The sequence below is a fragment of the Talaromyces atroroseus genome (assembly GCF_001907595.1).
Source record: "Talaromyces atroroseus strain IBT 11181 chromosome Unknown scaffold_2, whole genome shotgun sequence".
NCBI lineage: Eukaryota > Fungi > Ascomycota > Eurotiomycetes > Eurotiales > Trichocomaceae > Talaromyces > Talaromyces atroroseus.
In genome coordinates this window covers 2088390-2108841 of record NW_017971434.1, presented here as the reverse complement: position 1 = coordinate 2108841, position 20452 = coordinate 2088390, and the positions used below count along the sequence as shown (strand labels likewise).

The following is a 20452-nucleotide window of genomic DNA, read 5'->3' as shown; positions in this document are numbered from 1 at the left end:
ACCCCGTTTTGGAAGGTGATTGGTGGGATTATTTTCTAGTTAGGACACAAGCTTAAATCATCTTCCTTTTCTAAAAGTGAATAGAATGCGGTTAATATAAGGTATGATTGTATATTAATGTGAGAAGATATTTCCGAGTAGGTATTTCCAAGTAGGTATTTCCAAGTAGGTATTTCCAAGTAGGTATTTCCAAGTAGGTATTTCCAAGTAGGTATTCCCGTAATAGGTGGTATGACATGTGGGTAATCGCCGCACTCATCTATAAGTATCTCCCTATCAATCAGAAAATTTGAACAAGATTATAATCCGATCAAAAAAATGAATACTTATCATTAGTGAGAGTACAAAGAAACTTTTGATGTCGACTTGTCTCGCCGTACAATATGGATGTTTTCCTCGATGTCTGTGATACTTTCTTCTTTGACAGGTTGTACGCTATCATCTTGCCAGACAGGGCAGCGACACTAGCAGGGTCTTCTGAAGGAGACAGTATTCGATTATACAACCAACATGTCAAGCAATATTTCCCTCTGCAACCTTCTCAATGGGCTGGGCTAAGCTCTTGGAAACGCGAACATCTTTCTAGACAGGCATTATCGCTGTTTCTGATTACATGGTTAGTCCAAATATCCAAATATGATTCTCCAACTAAATAACCTACTGATACATGGATATAAACAGGCTTTTCGGGATGGCCATGTACTTGATCGGAAGCACACTCCTTTACCACACATGCTATGACAAAAGACTCCTACACCACCCGAAATTCCTCCCCAGACAGATACAGCAAGAAATCCAACAAAGCCTCAAAGCAATGCCCATAATGGCCCTTTTAACGATGCCCATTTTCCTTGCAGAGATACAAGGCTGGACCAAACTATACGATTTCAGCAGCGGCACCTCCGACGAAGGAACTTCCACATTCTATATCCCGAGTCACATCTACACATGGCTCCAATACCCGCTTTTCATAATGTTCACCGACTCTGGGATATACTGGATTCATCGCGGTCTGCATCATCCTTCCGTCTATCGATGGGTGCACAAGAGACATCACAAATGGGTTGTTCCGACCCCTTATGCGAGCTATGCATTCAATCCAGTTGATGGATGGATGCAGAGTCTTCCGTATCACATTTTCCCTTTTCTGTTTCCCTTACAGAAAGTGGCTTATTTGGGGCTTTTTGTTTTTGTTACGCTGTGGACTGTTCTGATTCGTGAGTCCCCTCCCTCCTAGCTTTCAGGAGCGACAAGTTTATGAATAATAGACTGACTTGTAATGACTTAAACTTTGCAACAGATGACGCAGAGTACATCTCAAATTCGCGAGTTATTAATGGTGCTGCTTGTCATACGATGCACCATCTATATTTCAACTATAACTACGGACAGTTCACCACGTTCTGGGATCGGGTGAAGGGGACTTATCAAACACCGGATGGGGACGGTATTGTCAAAGCCTTTGATGAGAATGAAAATGGGGATCAGGCTTTGAAAAAGGTGGATTAGGCAGTGGTTCATTCATAACTAGGGACTTCTAGGGATCATGGCGTTAGATGGGCGGCAGTAAAAAAATTGTGCATAGTTTAGATTAATACAAGGTATCAACACGAAGTCATTGAATTGTCATAGCATAACAGGTAGCTAACCCTCATCCAACGCCCCCGTCCATGGTGACGCAAACTGAATGAATTCATTCAACTTCCCCAAATCATCAGTCGCAGTAGCATCCAAATACTGAAAATTCCTCCCACCGCTATGATTTGAGACGTCCAACGTAGTCATCAAAAGCCACCAAAGCTCCTCGGCATGTTTCGGATAGCCAAGGTGCAGACTTTGTTCTATTTTCATTGTAGCTGTTGCAGTCGCTGACTTCGTTTTCTTTGATTGTAAATTGCCGAGGACTGATCCCCAAAGATTCTTCCAGTTCATTGCGGCAAGTTTGATTGTATCCATTGATATATATCCAAGCAACCCAGATCGTGCTTGAAAAGCTAAGGAGTTCATTGCTAGTCGATAGTTAAAATTTGTCTCTTTCTCTCTGTGTGTGTGCGTGTGCGCGTGGAAAGAGATACATACCGTATATCAGTATAAGAAGATGTTCTACAGATAAGGAGCCATTCCAGGGCATACGATCAAGGTTACTAGTACTGGGCATTTGGAGTAGACCAGACGCAACTTTCCTTAATGAAGGAAGCGGCTGCTCAGTCGTGTGTGAAGTAACTATGTCATTGAAAGACGACACGTTTTCGGCTTCGAACAGTTCAGTGCTCCACGGAAAGTCACAGTCCATCTCAAAAATTGAAAGAGACGGGTGATTGTTGAAGCAAATTGTGAGGAAGCCATCGGCAAGGAAAGCCCAGCAGGCGACTCTGGTTTTAGGAAAGAAAATCAGACCGGAAAGCAACCCAATCTTGGATAAGAAAAGTGCAACTCACCGTATACAGACCTCCTCCTCTACCAATTCCCTCCATGCACTCTCTTCACAGTACATGGGAGCCATTCTACGTTTGAAATGAAACAGACCCAAGGAACGAATAGTCGAAACCAGGCATGGATGCCTGATAATGCGAATACGACGCCTAGCCAGTGGATCCCCTTGTGAGAACTGAAGCATTTCAACTATCAAAGCACCTTGGACAGCTTCTATTGCCGAGCCTCGTAGGGGAAAGTAATTGTCCTGAGTTGTTGTTGACAGATTTGCAATCCTTCGAAAAATATATTCTTCAGCCACAGTGAGAAGCGTCGGCGGTAAATCGGCGCTGTTAAAGGGTACAGTATAAGCCGCGCCGGCGAGAAAGATGGCCAGGAGAAGGCAGCTCGAGACTTTGCCAGGATCAAAGGTCGGACAGTGCACGACGGGCATGTGCCAGTGAAGTGAATGAAAGAAGGCAGAAATGAACACCGAAAGGTTTGAAGCAGTAAAAAGGGGGTCCAATTCTGCAATGTCAAGCACATTCTTCTGCCTGTCGTCTCCAGTGCTGTTGTCGTTGTTAAATATCATGGACTGGGACGTCTCAACTAATTCTGTCGCAATTTTATGTAATTGATTCGACAACTCTGAAGCCGCAGAGGCAACGCCATCAGAGATAAATTCATCCAAATGGTAGTAATCATCTCCTGTGACTGTGCCATTGAGAGTCAACAGACCAGGGTCCACAAGGTCATTGATAAAGAACTGCAAAGAATTGTTGACAGGGAAAAGAGAGCTCTCAAGAGACGAGTAAACAGTCGCAAGATTTCTTCTAATGGAGCACCCTGCAGTCTCCGCAATAGCCAATCTGTCTCTTTTCACGGAAGGATCGGTAAAGCGAAGAAGAAAGTAAAAGGGCTCATTGCCTATAAATTCATAGCTATCAGTGCCACTGCCACCAGTAGTAGCAGCGGTGCTGCTATTTGACTCTTTCACAACGGCAACAGTCGAGCAGTCACTAGCAACCTGGCGTTGCGACCCATTCACCCTGAAAGAGCATTGACGCCCTAGCGCATGACACCGAGAACAGCAAGGCGTCACTTTATCGCATGCTGTCCTGGCAACAAAGCACTCATCACAAGAGAGCTTCTTCCTGCCGGCTCTGGCTGCTGGCGGGATAGGCTGGTTATGCTTCTTTGCGCATAACTTGCTGTGACTTCGGGCTACTTCTCTGTTTCAGAATTGGATACGTATTAGAACCCATTCTCGTTCATACTTCATATATATATATATATATATATATAAAACAAATGATTGAAATCCGTACGGTTTTTGAAATTCCTTTTTGCAGATCGGACAGCTTGCTGAGAGTTGGTTTGTGTCTAGTGGTTTGTGAGCGCTGGGGTCTGTGAGAGTTAATACGATATTTGGAATTTCTTACGTGTTAGCTCATGCCGAAGTAGATGGCTTTTCCTTGAATATGATTTGTCGCATTGCGAGCATGCGAACGTGCCAGGATCCATGGTGATGGTGAGGCATGAGTCGAGTCGCGCAGTTGGCTGATGCCTTAGAAAAAGGGGACTGGCAACTGGTGGGGTTACCTCATCTACCAATTAAAAGAGGGCAGTCGACCCTTTCTTTACTACGAAGTTGTTGCATATCAATGTCAGGATTAATTAGATTTTGTGTTCATCAATCAACTAGTACATACATACAAACATACATACATTAGGCATGATCAGGTAATGATCACTCGTAATAACGACCTTGAAGAAAACAAACTTAACCCATCATCATATAACATCATACAGAGAATCAAAATCGGAAACACGATAAACAAGACAAACGAGTGTCGGGATATATATATTCAATCACCAAAACAAGAAATTTCGAGAGTGTTAAAAAGGTCATACTATTGGCCAAGGCCAAAAAAGGAGAGGGGGAGGGAACGAATCAAAGATCTTCCGAGAATTTCGAGTCCCTCGCCGAAGAACTCACGCTTCGTCGTGAACTATCCTGAAACAAGGTTGGCGGCGGCGGCAAAGACTCCTCTTTAAAGCTGTCATGTAGTTCATTGCGTTCAGTCGTATTCATGCGCGGAACCGGGCCTGGCCGAGGAGACGCTGCGACCTTGCCGGCGGAAGAGGTTGCCATGGTTGGAGACGCCAAAGGAGATCCTGCAGCAGACCCTTGCTCAGAAGGCGGCTTTCTAGCAATCATGTCTCGGAGACTCATGTGCAGTCGTCTTCGTCGACCGCCATCTTGCTGATCCGAAGTAGGACTGGAGGACGACCACATATTTTTGTCCCTGGAATGTTCTGTAGAGCTGCTCCATTGCCGGGCCATTTCTTCGTTGCCAATTTCGTCATTGTCCTCTCTTTCTTCTTCCCTTTCCATCTCCTCATGCATTTGAGGTGTTACACCAGCTGCCGTTGTCGGAGCAAGATCCGTTTCTGTAACAGGGTTGGACGATAGAGGGCCTGCTCGAGGGTTGTCAATTCCTACCGCGGCAGCTTCCTGGGAGCCAGTCTGAACAGCTTGTTCATCGTTATCACCAAGTTTCTCTTCTTTTTCAGGAGGTGGCGGTTTGCTAAACCGACGGCCGATTTTTCCCTTGAACCACGTGCTCAGCCTGGATCCTGATCTCGGAGATGTCGGTGTATCGGCTGAAGGTTGATCTACTGTCGCTCCAGACACCACCGGCGCCTCTGAAGGTTGTGTGGTATCGCCTTCTCGTTCGGTTGTTCCATTAACAGGCGCTGTGGCAGAAGTCGGAATGTTTGCAGCCTCTTGTTCAGGCTGTTCATTCACTCGCTCGTTAATCGGTGATGTGGCTGTTCCGCCCTCTCTCTGCTCCTCGCCAACTCCATTAACATCACCCTCTGCCTCCTTCTTTCCTAGAATGACTCTCGATGTGCGAGAGAACAAATTTCCCGTCCCCTTTTTTGTAGACCGTCTCCGAATAAACTGAGCACCCCCCAGTCCAGCTGCTAGAATAACAGTTAGTAGGAATTTACATAGAGAAAGGGGTGACTCGTAAACAAACATTTGTGTTGTTTTTCCTCTGCTTGAATGTCCGCCTGTCTTTCACGATCTAATTCCTGTAATCGCTGTTCCCTCTCCTGTTCTAGCTGCTTTTCAACTTCCCGAGCTCGCTGTCCCTCAACTCGATTACTAATCTCGTCTAGAGTTGGTTGGATGCGAGATCGTGCAATCGCCTCAATCTCCGCCTGATCCATATACCGCTCGCCACCAACAGAGACTCTTGAGAACCCGGACATGCGAACTTCAGTCTCTTGTCTTGCACGTTCATGTGCTTTCTCTTCCCATTCACGTTGCATGTTTGGTGAAGCTTTCCCAGTATGCGCATATACTTTTTCGTCCATGTCATGAATGCGAGCGTGCACATTCTTGCGGGCAATCTCCATCAGATCTTCCCTATCCTGGTTCTTTTTCTCGTCGATTTGGTGCAAGCGACTCTGCAGCGAAGACATTTGGTTTCTGATCTGCTCTGATCTTTCCCAGTCAACCTCAGAAGCGTCTCCATCACTCGATGTTCTCCTTCTCAGACGACGTGTAAGCGTCTGACGCGACTTGGGGGATGCAACAGTTCCGTAATACTGCTGTTTATTTTGTAGCTCGTTTTGCTGCATCTTTGCAAGTTTTTCGGAGGCAAGCTTCTGGGCTGCTTCATGGAGATTTTGGGTGCGTGGGACTGCATTGTATTCATCTCCAGGAGCCCAAGAGAACTGAGACTGGGAGTAGCGATGTGATACCCGATTTTGCGCAGCAGTGCTTGCATAGCCAGTTCCATCAGGCTCCTCTTTCGTCACTGCTGCTGATGTTGCGTACATATCCTTTGCCATTGAGATAGCAGCAGCCCGGAGAGTATCCTTGTGTTTTTGCTCTTCAACTTCGATGTCTACGGGAGGCGTGGATGTGTAAAGCTGCGCGTTCGTTCGAGCAATATGATGTAACCTCGCGGCTTCCATTGATGGGTCAAGATCGCTCAACGCATTGCGAGCATCCTGGCTGGCGCGATGAGACAAAGTTGCCGCGGTCAATGCATATGCGGCATCGGGATGGAAAACGGGCTTCGTGGGTGCAGACTCTGTCCTCCGTCGATTAGCAACAGCCCCCGTAGCTGCCGTCAAGGCGCCGGGGTTTATCTGAAGAGCTGCTGCTGCCGCCGCGGAGGTTTCTCGCGAGTCCCGACGGCCCTTACCTGCCATGGCAGCTTGATGGTAGCGCGGCTCTGTCATCGTCAACGTCGTGGTAGTAGTAGCTACAGCCGCTGCCGTTGGTGGCGGTGATTTACTGTACACCCGGTCCTGGGCCGCTAAAATGGCTGCTTTGTAAACGTCCGAGTGTGGCTTGCTGGGAGATGGCGGCTCGGGACTCTGATAGCTGCGCGCAAATGCAGCGGCTTTTTCGGCATATGGCTGTCTCTCTGCAGGCCGCCAGGGACTGGTTGTCTTCCGGTTCGCATGAGCTAGACTTGCTGCAGCGCTGGCATTGGCAAGAGTGAGACCTGCAGGAAGTACGTATGCTAAAAGTGTCGAAACTGTCAGAACTGTAGACTAGCATTTATACGCATCTTCCCTATTTGGCGTTGCTGACCTTGATTCTGCGGCTCTTGCGACACTGTTTCACTTCCAGCGCGCTTGCGCATTGGATCAGTCACATACAATGCAGCCGATGCGGCTTATCCAGCAGGTCAGTACGTGTCCCGTAAGTAGCAATTAATCTGAAAGGATAATCAGACATACCATGGTCTGCCAAATGATTCGAAGTAGCTCGTCGCAAGTCGACCGCATTGCTCCGTGTAGCGGCCATATTATAGGCTGTTATGGCGAAAGCACGATTATGTATATGATGAGCAAGGCGTGATGGTTACAGCCTTGCGATCGATAAGAAGGGAGCGAGGAATATGGCCACCATCAAGCAAGCAGGATGATCCAGCAACCGCGCAAGAAAGAAAGAAAAAATCAATGATATAACGAGCATAGGTAGGTAGTTATGGAGATGATGACATACTCAAGAGTCAGCACCGAAAAGCTCCGCAGCTCTTTGGCGAGAATGACGTATTTGGGGTCGCGGGCCGGAGTGTGAGCGCCTTGGAGCCTGAGAGCCTGAGAGAAGTGGCTGACGCTGCGCCCCCCCATTACCAAGTGCCCTTCCCTAGACAGGACTAGTGGGATCGGACCTTGCCTAGATTTCCTGTCCCCATCTTCCCTTTTGCTGATTCTCGCCAATCATAATTTCCCTCTTTGTACTGCCCCAGCAGCATTCGCGGCCAGGCTATGCCTTACGTGGGCCTAGCGCGCTTGATCAGCTCGCATTATGAAAGCTAAAGATTTATGCAGCGAATTTCTATTGGCCGATCTCGGTCGGCGTTGCACTGGACTAACCTGATTTGTCTCGTCGCTTATACTGATCATCGACTTGCTCATTACTCGTATACTCCGCATGAATGCTACGACGAAGGAGTGGCACAACTAACGACATAGATACGTATTGCCACTATCGTGTATGCAACCCTTAATATTTCCACGCTATTGATCCTCATAGCTGAAGTATGGCGTAAAAAGAAGACAGAGCCAAAGTAGCAAAACAATCCTCAAGAACAGCAGTTCATGCTAACGTGCAGATCACTACATGGTACGAGACATGCCAAGGGTTGTATACAGCACTGGAGCAGTGCAGATCTCACTTTAATAAGAGCTCACGTATATGATACCACTTTTCAACACCTCTTTCACTCTCTTTTCGAGACAACCGCACAGTTGAAATGTGCTTTGAGGTCATTGTCATAGGCCTGGGGCATTGTAAAACTCGGTAAACTAGCCATGCGATATGCCAGTAGACAATAAGTACCGAAACATATTGGGCAATTTTTCTCGCTGGTTTACTTGATTGACGTTGAACAGGTAGCTTTATATATTTTTCAAGAGCAAAATTTGTACGCACCACATCTCGGTCTCGTGCTTGACCGTCAGAGCCTCAACGGAAATTGATCACCAAGCTACAAAAATGGTTCCCTTTAATGGTAAATCAAGGTAATGGCCAAACTCACACATGGGTATAACTAGCAAACAGATGCCAACCTGGATTTTATCAAGCAATCAATACAACTGAGAACCTGACTTGGTGCAATACCTACATGCATCTTGCCAAGACTTGTACGATTTCGGACGAGTACAGGTGTAACATCTCCTACTTCCATTATGTGGCTGATGATAGTGACGATTCAAATTCATATTACAATCAGAGGACAAAGAAGCCTGTCATCTCGTTCATTCCTTGACTTGCCTGCGGGAGTAACCCATGACATGCAGTCATCGTTGCTCCCCCACACTCTCTAAATCCCGTATTCTCGTAACGATCTGCCCCAGGGGCCGTAAGTCGCACTAGCAGCCTTTTTCTCCGGCTTGCTGGGAAGTAAGAATAAGAGAGAGCTGACTAACAATGTCGTAGAGAAGCTGCAGCTAATGCCATATTAAGCTTGTGGGGTGCAGATATCGAGCACATTGGGAACACTAGCTCTGTGTGCAACCGGCTTGAGGGGGGAGGTAGGGCTCAATCCATTTGATCACAAATCCAAAGGCTTTTGTTATTATCATTATTATCAACATATCTCCAACCGACAGGAACGATCAAGTCCGCCAATTATCCTTGCGCCGGAAACGCGCTACCTACAACTGCTACTTGTGGGACGGACAGCAGTGCACCTTTGTCGTTGTCACCGTCGACTGTTTCTGGAGCCTCTGCGATATCTTCGCCCACAGCCGTTGCTGACATTCCTGCGATGAGCGGTTCCTCCACCTCTAAAACTTCTTCCATAACCACCACGACCTGTGCATCTGCCACGCCAACGCATAGGAAAGGAATAGATTTCGACCTACTTCTCCTATGTATGGCTCTGAACGGACTTTGATTCATGCCGCAAGTTTCAGTTCAGAAAGTTACCCGCAAGAGCTCCTTTTCATATGTGTGCAACCAGCAAGCCGGGGCTGTGGTTTATGTCAGTTGACCAGACTGTGTTTTATTGTGAATCTGCAGATTCGCTTCTATTCTCTTCTCATGTTGCTATAATTTTGATATGATTTCGAGATTCTGATATTACAAAGTCCTCCGTATTATCAATCAATCAGAGTTCTTGAAGGACACGCGGGTCGAGCGATTTCGTGCCCTAGAATGGACCGCGTTCACGTTCAGCAGCCTGCTGAATAGCCAGGCGGTTAGCTATATCTCGCCGTTCTTCGCGCACGTTCGCCAGAGTCTGTTATAGTTGCGCAAGAAGCATTAGCGATATGACCACTTTTTTTGTCATAATAACAAACATATGAAAGCAGCAATCATAGAAAATAAGACGCGGGACAACAAACCCATAACCAAAACACGGTCTCCTCAAAAACAAAAGTAAAGACAACACGACTCTTCAATTGAGCCAGCCCCTGTTTCATTTCTTCCGTGCCATCATACCCAAACGCTTGTTGCGGACTACCAGCACCGGGCCTGCTCTGGTAAATGAAAATTGCAATGGCAAAAAAGAAACAGAATCGTAGACCGGCTAGTAATGACCAGATCTCGTTGTACAGTGTAGCCAGTCGCACCATGAACGGGTTGATGGTTCCTTCTCCTGAGGAAGAGAGTCTGCTGCGTTGTCGAGGAGTGTTGATAATGAGGTCTTCGACTTGCGGTAGTTTCCTAACGATGATTAGGTCGAAGAGAGCCTGGCTGATGAGGAGGATGCCACAGATTGCGAATGGGAATTGTGCGGTGGTGGCCAGGGAGGTATCGATGTCCTGATAATCATTGCTTGGTTAATTGACTCCATTGATTATGTCTTTAAAAGAATCGCGTTAGTTCGAACTCACAATCTGCATTGCCTCGCCGAGTATGAAAACAATGTCCGAGTCTGTGACCGCGCCGGGGGATACGACCAAATAAACTGCGAGGATAAACAGGAACAGCGCATGGGCCTGTATAAGCGTTTGAGAAGAGAGAAGCGCCATGGGGTGAAAATGGCTCGGTCAATTGAGCATATATAAGTGCTTGACTGTCCGAACTGAAGAACAGAACTTCAAGGGATTGGAGACAAATTAGAGAAGGTTGACGGACTAGCTCTGCAGTGCGGGATTAGCCGCGCCGCATAAATGCGCTTCGCCGCTTCAGCGATTCCGAATCATCAAAGAGAAAGAGAACAAACCCCTCTAAATCTAAGAACAATGGGCGCTCTCGAGAGAACAATAGCTACTTTTTTTGCGCCGCAGACAAATTCCCCGTCGTCGACCTTTTAAACTCAGACCTTCCGGCTAGACATACATCAACCTCGACTACACACACACACACATACAGAAAAAACACCCAAAGAACCTTGGAAGGAGAAAACAGCAATAAACACCATCACAATGTCCTCACCAACTTTCAATAAAGACCGCCATATCAAATACTTCTTACGTTGCCTCAAGACCTTACTCCCCCATCAGTACACAGCCGGTGACGGCGGGCGCATGCTCCTAGGCTTTTTCGTTATCGCAGGCCTTGATCTACTAGGCGCACTTCAAAGCAGCACTACACCCGAAGAACGACAGGGCTACATCAACTGGATATATCACTGCCAGCATCCCTCAGGCGGTTTTCGCGGCTTTACGGGCACCAAGTTTGGCGACGACAAACTCACCGGTGACAACGAAGCTTGGGATCCGGCAAATGTGCCGGCTACTTTTTTGGCTCTGGAGACGTTGCTAATTCTGGGTGATGATCTGGGTCGCTTGAAGCGTAGGGAGTGTTTGCAGTGGTTGCCCAAGTTGCAGCGTAAGGATGGCAGTTTTGGAGAGCTGCTGGGCGCTGGGGAGGAGATTGAGGGGGGTAATGATTTGAGGTTTTGTTATTGTGCGGCTGGGATCAGATATTTCCTCAGGGGTCCACGTGGGAAGGATGTGGAGGATGTGAAGGATGTTGATGTATCGGGGTTGACTTCTTTTATTCAGTCCTGCCAGGTTTGTATCTCTTGTTGCTCATGTTGGATATCTGATCCGAAACTTCTGCTGACAAAAATATCTGAAGTCGTACGATGGTGGGATGGGGGAAACATCATTCCGTGAGGCACATGGTGATTATTTTCCTATCAGTTGTCATTGTTTACATCTCCCAAGGGCTACAGCTGACATACGTTCTTGATAAGCCGGCTTGACCTACTGCGCAGTCGGGGCATTGTCTTTTTTAGAGAGAACAGAGAAGGGAAGCAACCAAACAACAATACTTTCGCCACAAAGCCAGCGTTTTGATTCTCTGCTCAAGTGGCTACTTTCGAGGCAAACGCATGAGATGGAGGATGAGGACGACGAAGAGACAGACGCTAATGAACACTCAGAAACAGAAGCAAACGCTTCGCAACTTCTAGAAACGAAAAACACAGCAAAGATTAACCAACAGATTGGAAACCTCCCAGACATCCCACCATTCTCTTCAACGTCCCTGACATGGACAGGTTTCAACGGGCGTTTGAACAAGATTGCAGATACTTGCTACTGCTTCTGGGTAACCGGTGCATTAGGCGTAAGGAGTATCCTGATCTCGAACCTATTTCTGAGCTAACGAACTTGACTTAGATCATGGGCCAAGGGTCGCTCATCGACACTGCTGGTCTTCGTCACTATCTTCTCGACAAGACACAGCATCTCATTGGGGGCTTTGGGAAAGCCGTAGGGGAACCTCCAGGTGAGACATGACACACACACACACACACACACACACACACAGACAATACATACAAATTACTGATCGAATTTACAGATATTTATCATTCCTACCTGGGTATGGTTGCCCTCGCGTTGGTTAACGAGCCGGGTATTGCCGCTGCAGACCCGGCCCTATGTGCTGGAGCTAGCATGCTGGAGAATGTAAAGTGCCTGCCATGGTGGCAGGGCAAGCATTAGGAGCAGGCGATTGTTTATGGACAGAAAAACGAATACTACGTTGTTCTGTTCATAGCTTTCTTGATTGGCGTGTCTCATGTTTAATACATGCCACTTAAAGCTTGAAAAATTGCCAATAAATGCCACCGTATACACCTCGCCTAACGGCAGGTCAATGATATTCTGCTAATGAAATGACGACGGAGTCTAAGGTCTTGATTACGTAGTTATAAGGAAGTGCTGATTAGTTTAGAAAAGCAGCTACAGCAACGTTAAGTAAACCTGGCCTACCAGAGGATCACTTTCTGTCTTGTGAAGATTAGTGATGTGAGATTGAATTGAGCTGCCGTCCAAGCTTGAGCGTTTAAGGGTGAGCCTATGCTCTCATGCGTTACTATCAAAGAGTTGAAGCACAAATATTCCACCTGTATAGCTATACAAAATACCCATCAAGGCTCAGTTAGTACCATTTCCAGCATCAGCCCGGGGGCTGCCCTGGCCTCTCAAAGATCCCTAGTTGATACTGCCATTGCGGCGGGCGTGAAAATCTTCTGTCCTTCAGAATTCGGCATCGACACGGCAGATAGCGCTGCATCTACATATATACCATTCTTAGAAGACAAAATCGATACACTTTCCTACCTCAAGACACAGCAGGACAAGATCTCGTGGACAACAGTCATCACGGGCTGTATGTTTGACTGGGGTCTGAAAATCCCCGGTTTTGGCGGTTGGGATATTCCGGCGCGCCCTGCGACAATCTTTGACGGAGGTGATATCCCCTTTGAAGCTACCAATCTGGATCAAGTCGGCATGGCTCTGGCAAAGTGTCTCAAAAACCCGGAGCTCACGCAAAATCAATACGTCTACGTGAATAGCTTCACTACCACTCAAAATAAGGTGCTAAGGGCTCTTGAACAAGCCACCGGCGACAAATTCACCGTGACCAAGGGCTCTGTCAATGGATCATGGCAAGATGGAGCAAACAAGGTCAAGGAAAGATAAGCCCTCGGTGTGCTCGGAATGATTGCCGGTGCTATCTACGGCAAAGGCAATCTCGCGCACTATTCAGTCACGAAGGGGCTATGGAATGAGAAGCTTGGCTTACCTCAGGAGGATCTGGATATATCCATTCAGAAATTTGTATCAAGCTGAATTATCATATTGGATAATTGAGGGTAAGCCTTGTGGGGTTCAGAAAGTTGGGCGACAGACTGCCTGTACTTTAGTTCATTATTTATTTTTGTAGACGATGTTGTGTAACGGCCTGGCTCATGACTACTGCAATCTATAAAGTAGTGATTTCCATCCGAGTATCTGTTGAATCTCAACTCGCTACACGGATTGATGAATGACGGCCTTTTCTCTGTAAGGTCCTGGCGAGGCCTGTCTATCAGATTACGATAAAATAATATTTCAGTTAATACGTTTAATTTCGCACCACGATTACATGAAATAGACTTTGGGCTAAATACATCCCTCAAACTACCAGGACGCTCATACATTTAATGAGCCGTCAGGCCATGCTTCCTGACAATTGCCCAGTAGGGCTCTGCAATGAATCTACGAGCCGACTTTCCAACGCAAATCCACAGGAAGCAACCACACCAAAAGAAGACACCGAGCACAGCAATAAGGATAAAAGTATTCTGCAGGCCCATATTGTCTATCATTGGATTCACAGCGTAGGCAAATGCAAAGCCTAGAAAATAGTCAGCAAAGACGTAAATTATTCTAAGCTGATGGAGAAAGGCAGACTTACCAATAGTGTTACGAATCAAAATGACGGTCACGATGGATTCACCAGCAAGCTCCTTCTGACTGTCAATAATGTACGTGATGGCCAAACCGGAGCCCATGGGCAGGGTAAGACATAGGAAAGCCACTCCAATGACGACGCCAATCCAGTGTATATGGTGGCTTGCACCGACGCCGTACAAAAGACAGCCCAAAGGGTGGGCAAAAACGGCAATAAGTGCCATCCACAGGCGATCCTCGGGCTCCTTGATTCCCTGGCGTCGGCGAGCAAGTCTGATAGCGAGGATGTCGCTCATCCAACCACTAAAGTAACAGCCAACGGAGACACCGATGACGCTGGCAAAGTATGTCAGACCAATCTGGTCCGTGGTGAAGTTGTAAGGTGCTCCACCAAGGACCTCGGCGAGGGAGCCACCCAGTACATTATACCAGGCCAGGATGCAACCGACAAGTAAACCAGAGAAGATATGGGTAGGAAATAGAAGCAAGCGGAACGAAAGGTATATCGAGCGTAAGAATGTATAAGGTTGTTCGGGGCTGCGCAGTCCCCATAGCTTGAGTTTCTGCGCATAGTTCTTGGTTAATGACGATTCGGATGAGGTGGGAGTGGTGGTGGTGCTGGAAATGTCGACCTGGGGGTTGTTGATTCCCTTTTCAGCATCGACGGATGAAGATGAAGACAGGGACGGTTCTGCAGTCATGATAGTTTCCTGGCTATTGATGCTAGCCTTGCGAAAAAACATGGTTTCCTCGAATGCAAAGAAAATAAAGATTGACACGCAAGCACAGATGATGGCCAGAATATACTGGATCCATCTCCAACCCAGGCTATCGGCAACGAAGCCACCGGCAATGGGAGCCAAGAAGGCACCGCACCACAAAGTCCAGTTATATATGCCCATATGGAACCCACGATCGTGAGTGAACTGAACATCTGAGATACAGAGTTCAATGAGAGCCTCCTGTGGGGAAATGAAGATGCCTATCAAGACTCGGTTGGCGTACCATTCGCCAACACTCTGGATATATGCCGACCAGATTGTCAGCAACGAGGCACCCAACAGGCCAATGACAAGCACGGGACGACGACCCCAGTTCTGTGCTAGATTTTGGGTGAGCAATGTGCCCCAGCCCATGAAGAGATACATGATGCCATTGCCAGTGCTGAGGTCAGCCACAGAAATTCCCGTGTCGTCTGAGATTAGGAGGTAGGATGGAGAGAGACCACTGATCAGAGCTGCAGCAAAGAAACACCAGGCCATTTGGCAGAAACTATTCAAAGTTTTGCGCTTGTAGGACCAGTTTAGGGGATCGTCTGGGTGCGAGCTGGGCTGGGGAATCAGAACGATATCTTTTTGACCTTCGCCATGGCGCAGGCGCAGATTGTGATTCACGTCCACCTGCTGGACTGTTCCAGGGATTGGAAAGCTTTCGTCTACCATTCTTAGCGGAAGGGGCGTTTCTGTTCAGACTTTAAGATAGGGTGGTGACATATGACAGATATAATGACTGAAGGGGTTGCAAGGGAATTTATCAACGGTAATAAAAGCTGCCTGCGACAACCTAGGACGTCCATGATGTACAATTGTTCTTATATCAGCCGTCATTGTCATGGATGGTATCTACGAGCCGTGCTACAGATAGATAGACACAGCAAGCAACAAAGATAAGAAGTGTATATTGAGTATGAGTCTCTCTCTGCTTGGGCCCTGGAATAGCTCGAGCATTGGCGTCCCAGGGAAATGGCGTCGTATTCGGCGCTGCTGGCCAATCGGATCACATAGTTTTTCACTTCGGATATCCACGGATCCACACTTAGGGCTTAGCAAACTCTTTCTTCTTGAGCATGGCAGCTGGTGATAAGCAGTTGTTTGCATTGAGGAACTAAAAGGGAACATTAAATTTAAATCCAGGAACCTGTTAGATTATCAATGACATACGTATATACCCGAGGCTACTTGAAGCAAAGTAGTTGATTATTACAAATTATAAACATCCATCATATGAAAATCCCGGTAAATAGATTGAGTCTATAGATCAGGAAAATGTGTCTGATTGAAAGCATCAACGGCCTGGCGGGTCGTCTTGACAACGTCCAGACAGCCTGGTACGTCTGAGTGGCAGCATATCGAAACTCGGTAGTCATTGATGGGGAACGAACACGTTGAACCATCAATTGCTGGTGCCGTACATGTTTCCAACTGCTGCATGACTCTGCTGCGGACATCTTCCGTCTTCCAGCCGCTAAAAGTGTATACATAAGCAACTGGGTTAAGTAAAAGAAAGGGGGAAACTGAAACTTACCCCTTCTTACGTTCTACCACCACCCTTCCATCCGCGTCGTACTTGACATCGGCATAAAACTCAGCAATAAACTCCATTTCCAAGTCTTTAGCAGCCTGTTCCATGCATGTACCAGCCAGACCAAACACAGGTACCCCCCTTGGAATGCCCAAGAAGACTGCCTTGGCGGTTTCGTAGTCTCTGCAGCACATCCCATATAGCATGCCGTGCGGCTTGACGTGATGCAGGGCTACGCCCTCACGGTCCAGGAACCCCTTCAACGCACCCACTTGGTAGACGGTTATAGCGGTGAGCTCGTCGGCGCTGAGTTTCATTTCTCGCCGTCCAAAGCCTTGGAGATCGGGAAGACCGGGATGCGCACCGATTTTGACGCCGTGTTTGATGCAGTTGCGGACTGTTTCCATCATGATTAGAGGATCGCTAGACCAGGACTTTTCGTTAGTATGTTTTCACGTTGTCTATATCATACGTCAGATGGAAATAGCCACGCACGATGCATGAAAGCCACATGCGATATTGGCATGATCGATCAAGGGAAGCAAATCATTATCGGGACCAATAACCCAATTCCCATATCCCTCGCCCATGTCGACGTTGATGAGTGCTTTGTGTTTGATCGGGCCTGCCATTTTTTTTCCCCTTTGTCTCCAAATGAGTAAAGGAGTAGATACGTAGATTGTTTGTCGCTGTTTAGAACAGGTTGGTTTTCCTTTCTCCTCTGTTATTCTAGAATAGAAGACAAGCAAGTTGACTTGCTATTATTGAGCTATCCTCTATGCAGAAATACCAGCCAATCGGATGCGCACACACGATCTCCGTTGCTTTCCGTTCCGGCGGGCTTATCAAAGTTATCTTGGCCCCATGCCGAACAATATTAGCTTGGTTATCAGATCGTAGAATTGTTTCGAGTTCGTACGAGCTCCGTTTTCGGTCTTCATTCTGTTACGTACGAAATTCAGTATTAACATCAGCAGTAGTCTGTTCGGAAGAGGACAAAACTAGACAGATATGTATTTGCTCTCATTTTGTCAGTTCGGCATTGTTAATACATATATGTTGGAAACCCCGGTGCGCTCCCCATCAATCCTCCATCGGTAGCATGGTAAAATGGCTGTTCACTGTCTCGATGGTGCAAAGATGTGTGATTCGTGCCTATCGATTGCGGAATATGGCTATCCCACCACATCGAGAAGGCCTCGAAGTTGGACCCTTCCACCTCGCCACCGAAAGCCCAGGGATCAAATTCTTGCAGACCGTTATTATTGTTGTTGCTATTGCTATTGTTACAGTTACTATGATGGAATTCCATGTGAGTCCGAACACTACGTGATCCATCGGCTTTGTTGGGCGTGAGTAGTAAAGGCTGCGATGATGATGGGCCCAACGCTGTGGACATTGGAGTATGCAACCCGCTTGCGGCATTACCGGCTATCGCTGGATCTGATGGGACCAGGTTTGCGGGTTGTGCGCAGTTCTTTGCTGCTGTGGCATGCGCTTCGACGCGGCGCGAGAGTTGGTCGAGAAGATCTCCCCAACGGGGGCTCAGATGTGTATCGTCAACGTAAATGGACCGTAGACCTGCGACGAGTTGCTTTATAAGGGATAGAGATGCTCGTGTGTCTACCTCCTTGATCCGAGCGGCACAACACTGGTGATAAAATTAGGCCATAAAACATAAGGATTCGAGGGGAAAAGAAGCTCGAAGAGATTAGATATTTGACATACCTTGAGGAGGAATAATGCAGCACCTAGTAACCGAGAGTATGAGCGCACAGGCAAGTATCTCAAGCTGCCATCGGGTACAAAGTCATCTAGAACTGTGAGTAAAATGGTTTGTGCACCCTTGACGGTCTCATTTAGATAACCCTCCTCCTGTTTCAAGACGTGAGGAGGAATGGGCTGCGGCTCCCTGGCCATCTCATCACAGTAGTAGCGCCGTTCTATGACAGCTTGCAGGGCGACGCTTAAAATGCATAACTGGACGTGAGCGTATTCGATAGTTAGGATCGATCGCATTTGTTTCGTTACTATATTTGTTTATTGCTGTTAGTTTTGATACTGTCGAGTCTTGTTAATCCACCGACTCACATTTGGATTGATCGAATTCAATGATAGTGTCTTGAAGAAGCGGTTGCAGAGTCTGGAGACACTTGATATATTCTCCATTTCTTATAATCTCATTTGTGCGTTTTTGAGACGAGAAGAGTAGCTCATTCGCATACTTCATAATGGTGGCTACCCGAACCCAACATTTTATGGTATCATCATCCGTCGAAGGTAATAAAAGAGATGGCTCGGGTGTTAGAATTCTCCATCCTAATCTACATTAGGAAAAAAAATATTATAGTATATTTGGGCTAGATTGGCAATACCTGGTCTTCCGGGTTGCTGCGTGGCATATACCCAAATCAAATACCGAACTCGACAGATCCTCTGCTGGTGGGAAGCCATATCTCGCATGGTCAGTGGGTTATTTTCGCCTTCGGAAATAAGCTCTTCTTCATCAAACACCCCCATCTCGGTAGCAAGCATTGAAGCGGTCGACAGCATGGAACGGCACAGTCGATCCGATCGCGCCAACCAGTCATGTCCCGAACCTGGTCCGCGATGTCGCTTATGTTCGGCAGCAAAACGACGTCTTTTCGGCTCACGAACAATAGTTGTTGTGGTATCTTCGTCTGGTGGTGGAAAATGAAGCCCTTGTGGATGCCAATCCAACAGAAGCAACAGGGCTTCACATGTTCCGATTGTGCGAAATCCATTCGACCAAGTGTTAGAACGCGATGAGAAGAATGCATTGTCCAAGGGATCCGTTAGTGAAGCAAATTCCCCGACAAATATATCTTCGCACCAAAACAGACGAGTTATCATGCCCTGAAGGTATCTCCAGAGCCGATCATGGATGAGAAACGAGCGTGATGCCGCAGCTAGCCCCGTCCATTTTCTGTATCGTGAACCAATCATCAGGATAGTTATGGTGAGAATCGGCTCCTCTTCGATTAGCGCCGGGTGTTGCGCATGGGCACGAAAGCACTCTGGGACTACTGGTGAGAAGGGTGCGTGGAATTTGTAAAAGTGGTCAACCATATTGAGCGCCTCCTCCGGAGTGAACAACCCCCCTCGGACAAATCTTAGACCAGACCATGCTCGTAAAGCCTCTCGGGTACCTGGACTGAGGGGATTGAGGGCGTGCTCAGCCGGTGCATTGCCAGTATCTGAGGACGAGTTTTGGAGGTGTGCGACGGCAGGATTCAAATGCGCAGAGAAGTCGTCCACAACAGCCCTGCGGCGCTCGGCACTATCACAAGCTTCAGATAACACAGTTAACGCATCGTGATACGTACGCGGATGGCCCTTGAGCAAGACAGCGGTCGCGCGACCATTCGGGGGGAGTAAGTTTCGGTCTGTTGCTGGTGGTGTGGTATGGTTGATGACAGTGCGGGGGATTGATAGCGCCGGTGATGAATAGACGCCTGTGTGTGCTGAGGATCTATCTTCGGCTATGGGAGAAGAGGCCTGTCGTTTGAGATGACGAGTGTTGGACGAGGGTCGATGTCTTTCCTTTGGCTCTCCTGGATCTCTAATCCTAGTGGCTGCGAACACGCACTCTCTCGACTCTCGACGACAACGTGCACATGGCGGCTTACAAGGCTGGTCTACGACGCCTAGCTCGCAGCGAACCTTTTTCTCGCGACAGGGCTCGCAGGCCTTTGTAGAAGGTCAGTTGCTAAACAATTACGTAGACTATAACTAGTGTCGTGGTCACGAACCTGATACACTCGCTTATGTTCGCGACGACGCTGGGTAGTCGCCATGATCCGACAGAAACCGAGTGTTGACGAGCAGAAATTCCTTCACTGGAATCAATCCATTAACACAGCGTGATTATTGATGGCAAAGACAAACAACAATTGATCGGAGCAAAGTTGAATTCCTGCCGCTTACGTTATGATTGGCCAAAGCCCTTATCAGAGATCAGATCTTCTCCGGCGTGCGATCCGGCGATTTCCAGCCAATCGGATGCACGAGATCCACAGCTTGGAGGTTTCAACAG

At 47.5% G+C, this 20452-nt stretch overlaps 8 protein-coding genes across 8 annotated transcripts; 2 read left to right on the top strand and 6 right to left on the bottom strand.

Annotated features, from left to right (window-relative positions):
* Positions 1-383: 383 nt before the first annotated feature.
* UA08_02841 (putative C-5 sterol desaturase) lies at positions 384-1509 on the top strand (the record flags this gene model as incomplete). The annotated part of the gene is made up of 3 exons (XM_020264928.1): positions 384-616; positions 682-1217; positions 1301-1509. The coding sequence occupies 3 exons, from the start codon at positions 384-386 to the stop codon at positions 1507-1509; spliced, it is 978 nt and encodes a 325-aa protein (XP_020122425.1).
* Positions 1510-1644: 135 nt separating this feature from the next.
* UA08_02840 (hypothetical protein) lies at positions 1645-3936 on the bottom strand (the record flags this gene model as incomplete). Its single annotated transcript, XM_020264927.1, has 5 exons — positions 1645-1841; positions 2080-2150; positions 2439-3644; positions 3741-3795; positions 3855-3936. 5 exons carry the CDS (start codon positions 3934-3936, stop codon positions 1645-1647), a joined length of 1611 nt encoding a protein of 536 aa, XP_020122004.1.
* A 430-nt stretch (positions 3937-4366) lies between these two features.
* On the bottom strand, positions 4367-7249 carry UA08_02839 (hypothetical protein; the record flags this gene model as incomplete). Its single annotated transcript, XM_020264925.1, has 4 exons — positions 4367-5403; positions 5460-6977; positions 7034-7117; positions 7183-7249. The coding sequence occupies 4 exons, from the start codon at positions 7247-7249 to the stop codon at positions 4367-4369; spliced, it is 2706 nt and encodes a 901-aa protein (XP_020122005.1).
* A 2356-nt stretch (positions 7250-9605) lies between these two features.
* On the bottom strand, positions 9606-10431 carry UA08_02838 (hypothetical protein; the record flags this gene model as incomplete). Its single annotated transcript, XM_020264924.1, has 3 exons — positions 9606-9695; positions 9802-10221; positions 10294-10431. The coding sequence occupies 3 exons, from the start codon at positions 10429-10431 to the stop codon at positions 9606-9608; spliced, it is 648 nt and encodes a 215-aa protein (XP_020122006.1).
* Positions 10432-10827: 396 nt separating this feature from the next.
* On the top strand, positions 10828-13341 carry UA08_02837 (hypothetical protein; the record flags this gene model as incomplete). Its single annotated transcript, XM_020264923.1, has 6 exons — positions 10828-11287; positions 11410-11418; positions 11625-11977; positions 12031-12139; positions 12215-12268; positions 12770-13341. The coding sequence occupies 6 exons, from the start codon at positions 10828-10830 to the stop codon at positions 13339-13341; spliced, it is 1557 nt and encodes a 518-aa protein (XP_020122007.1).
* A 500-nt stretch (positions 13342-13841) lies between these two features.
* Positions 13842-15536, bottom strand: UA08_02836 (hypothetical protein; the record flags this gene model as incomplete). Its single annotated transcript, XM_020264922.1, has 2 exons — positions 13842-14038; positions 14099-15536. 2 exons carry the CDS (start codon positions 15534-15536, stop codon positions 13842-13844), a joined length of 1635 nt encoding a protein of 544 aa, XP_020122010.1.
* Positions 15537-15909: 373 nt separating this feature from the next.
* On the bottom strand, positions 15910-17027 carry UA08_02835 (Lactam utilization protein lamB; the record flags this gene model as incomplete). Its single annotated transcript, XM_020264921.1, has 5 exons — positions 15910-15978; positions 16035-16048; positions 16286-16338; positions 16399-16818; positions 16891-17027. 5 exons carry the CDS (start codon positions 17025-17027, stop codon positions 15910-15912), a joined length of 693 nt encoding a protein of 230 aa, XP_020122008.1.
* Positions 17028-17440: 413 nt separating this feature from the next.
* UA08_02834 (hypothetical protein) lies at positions 17441-20213 on the bottom strand (the record flags this gene model as incomplete). Its single annotated transcript, XM_020264920.1, has 6 exons — positions 17441-18046; positions 18124-18425; positions 18487-18714; positions 18771-19706; positions 19743-20106; positions 20169-20213. 6 exons carry the CDS (start codon positions 20211-20213, stop codon positions 17441-17443), a joined length of 2481 nt encoding a protein of 826 aa, XP_020122009.1.
* Between the last annotated feature and the right edge of the window lie 239 nt (positions 20214-20452).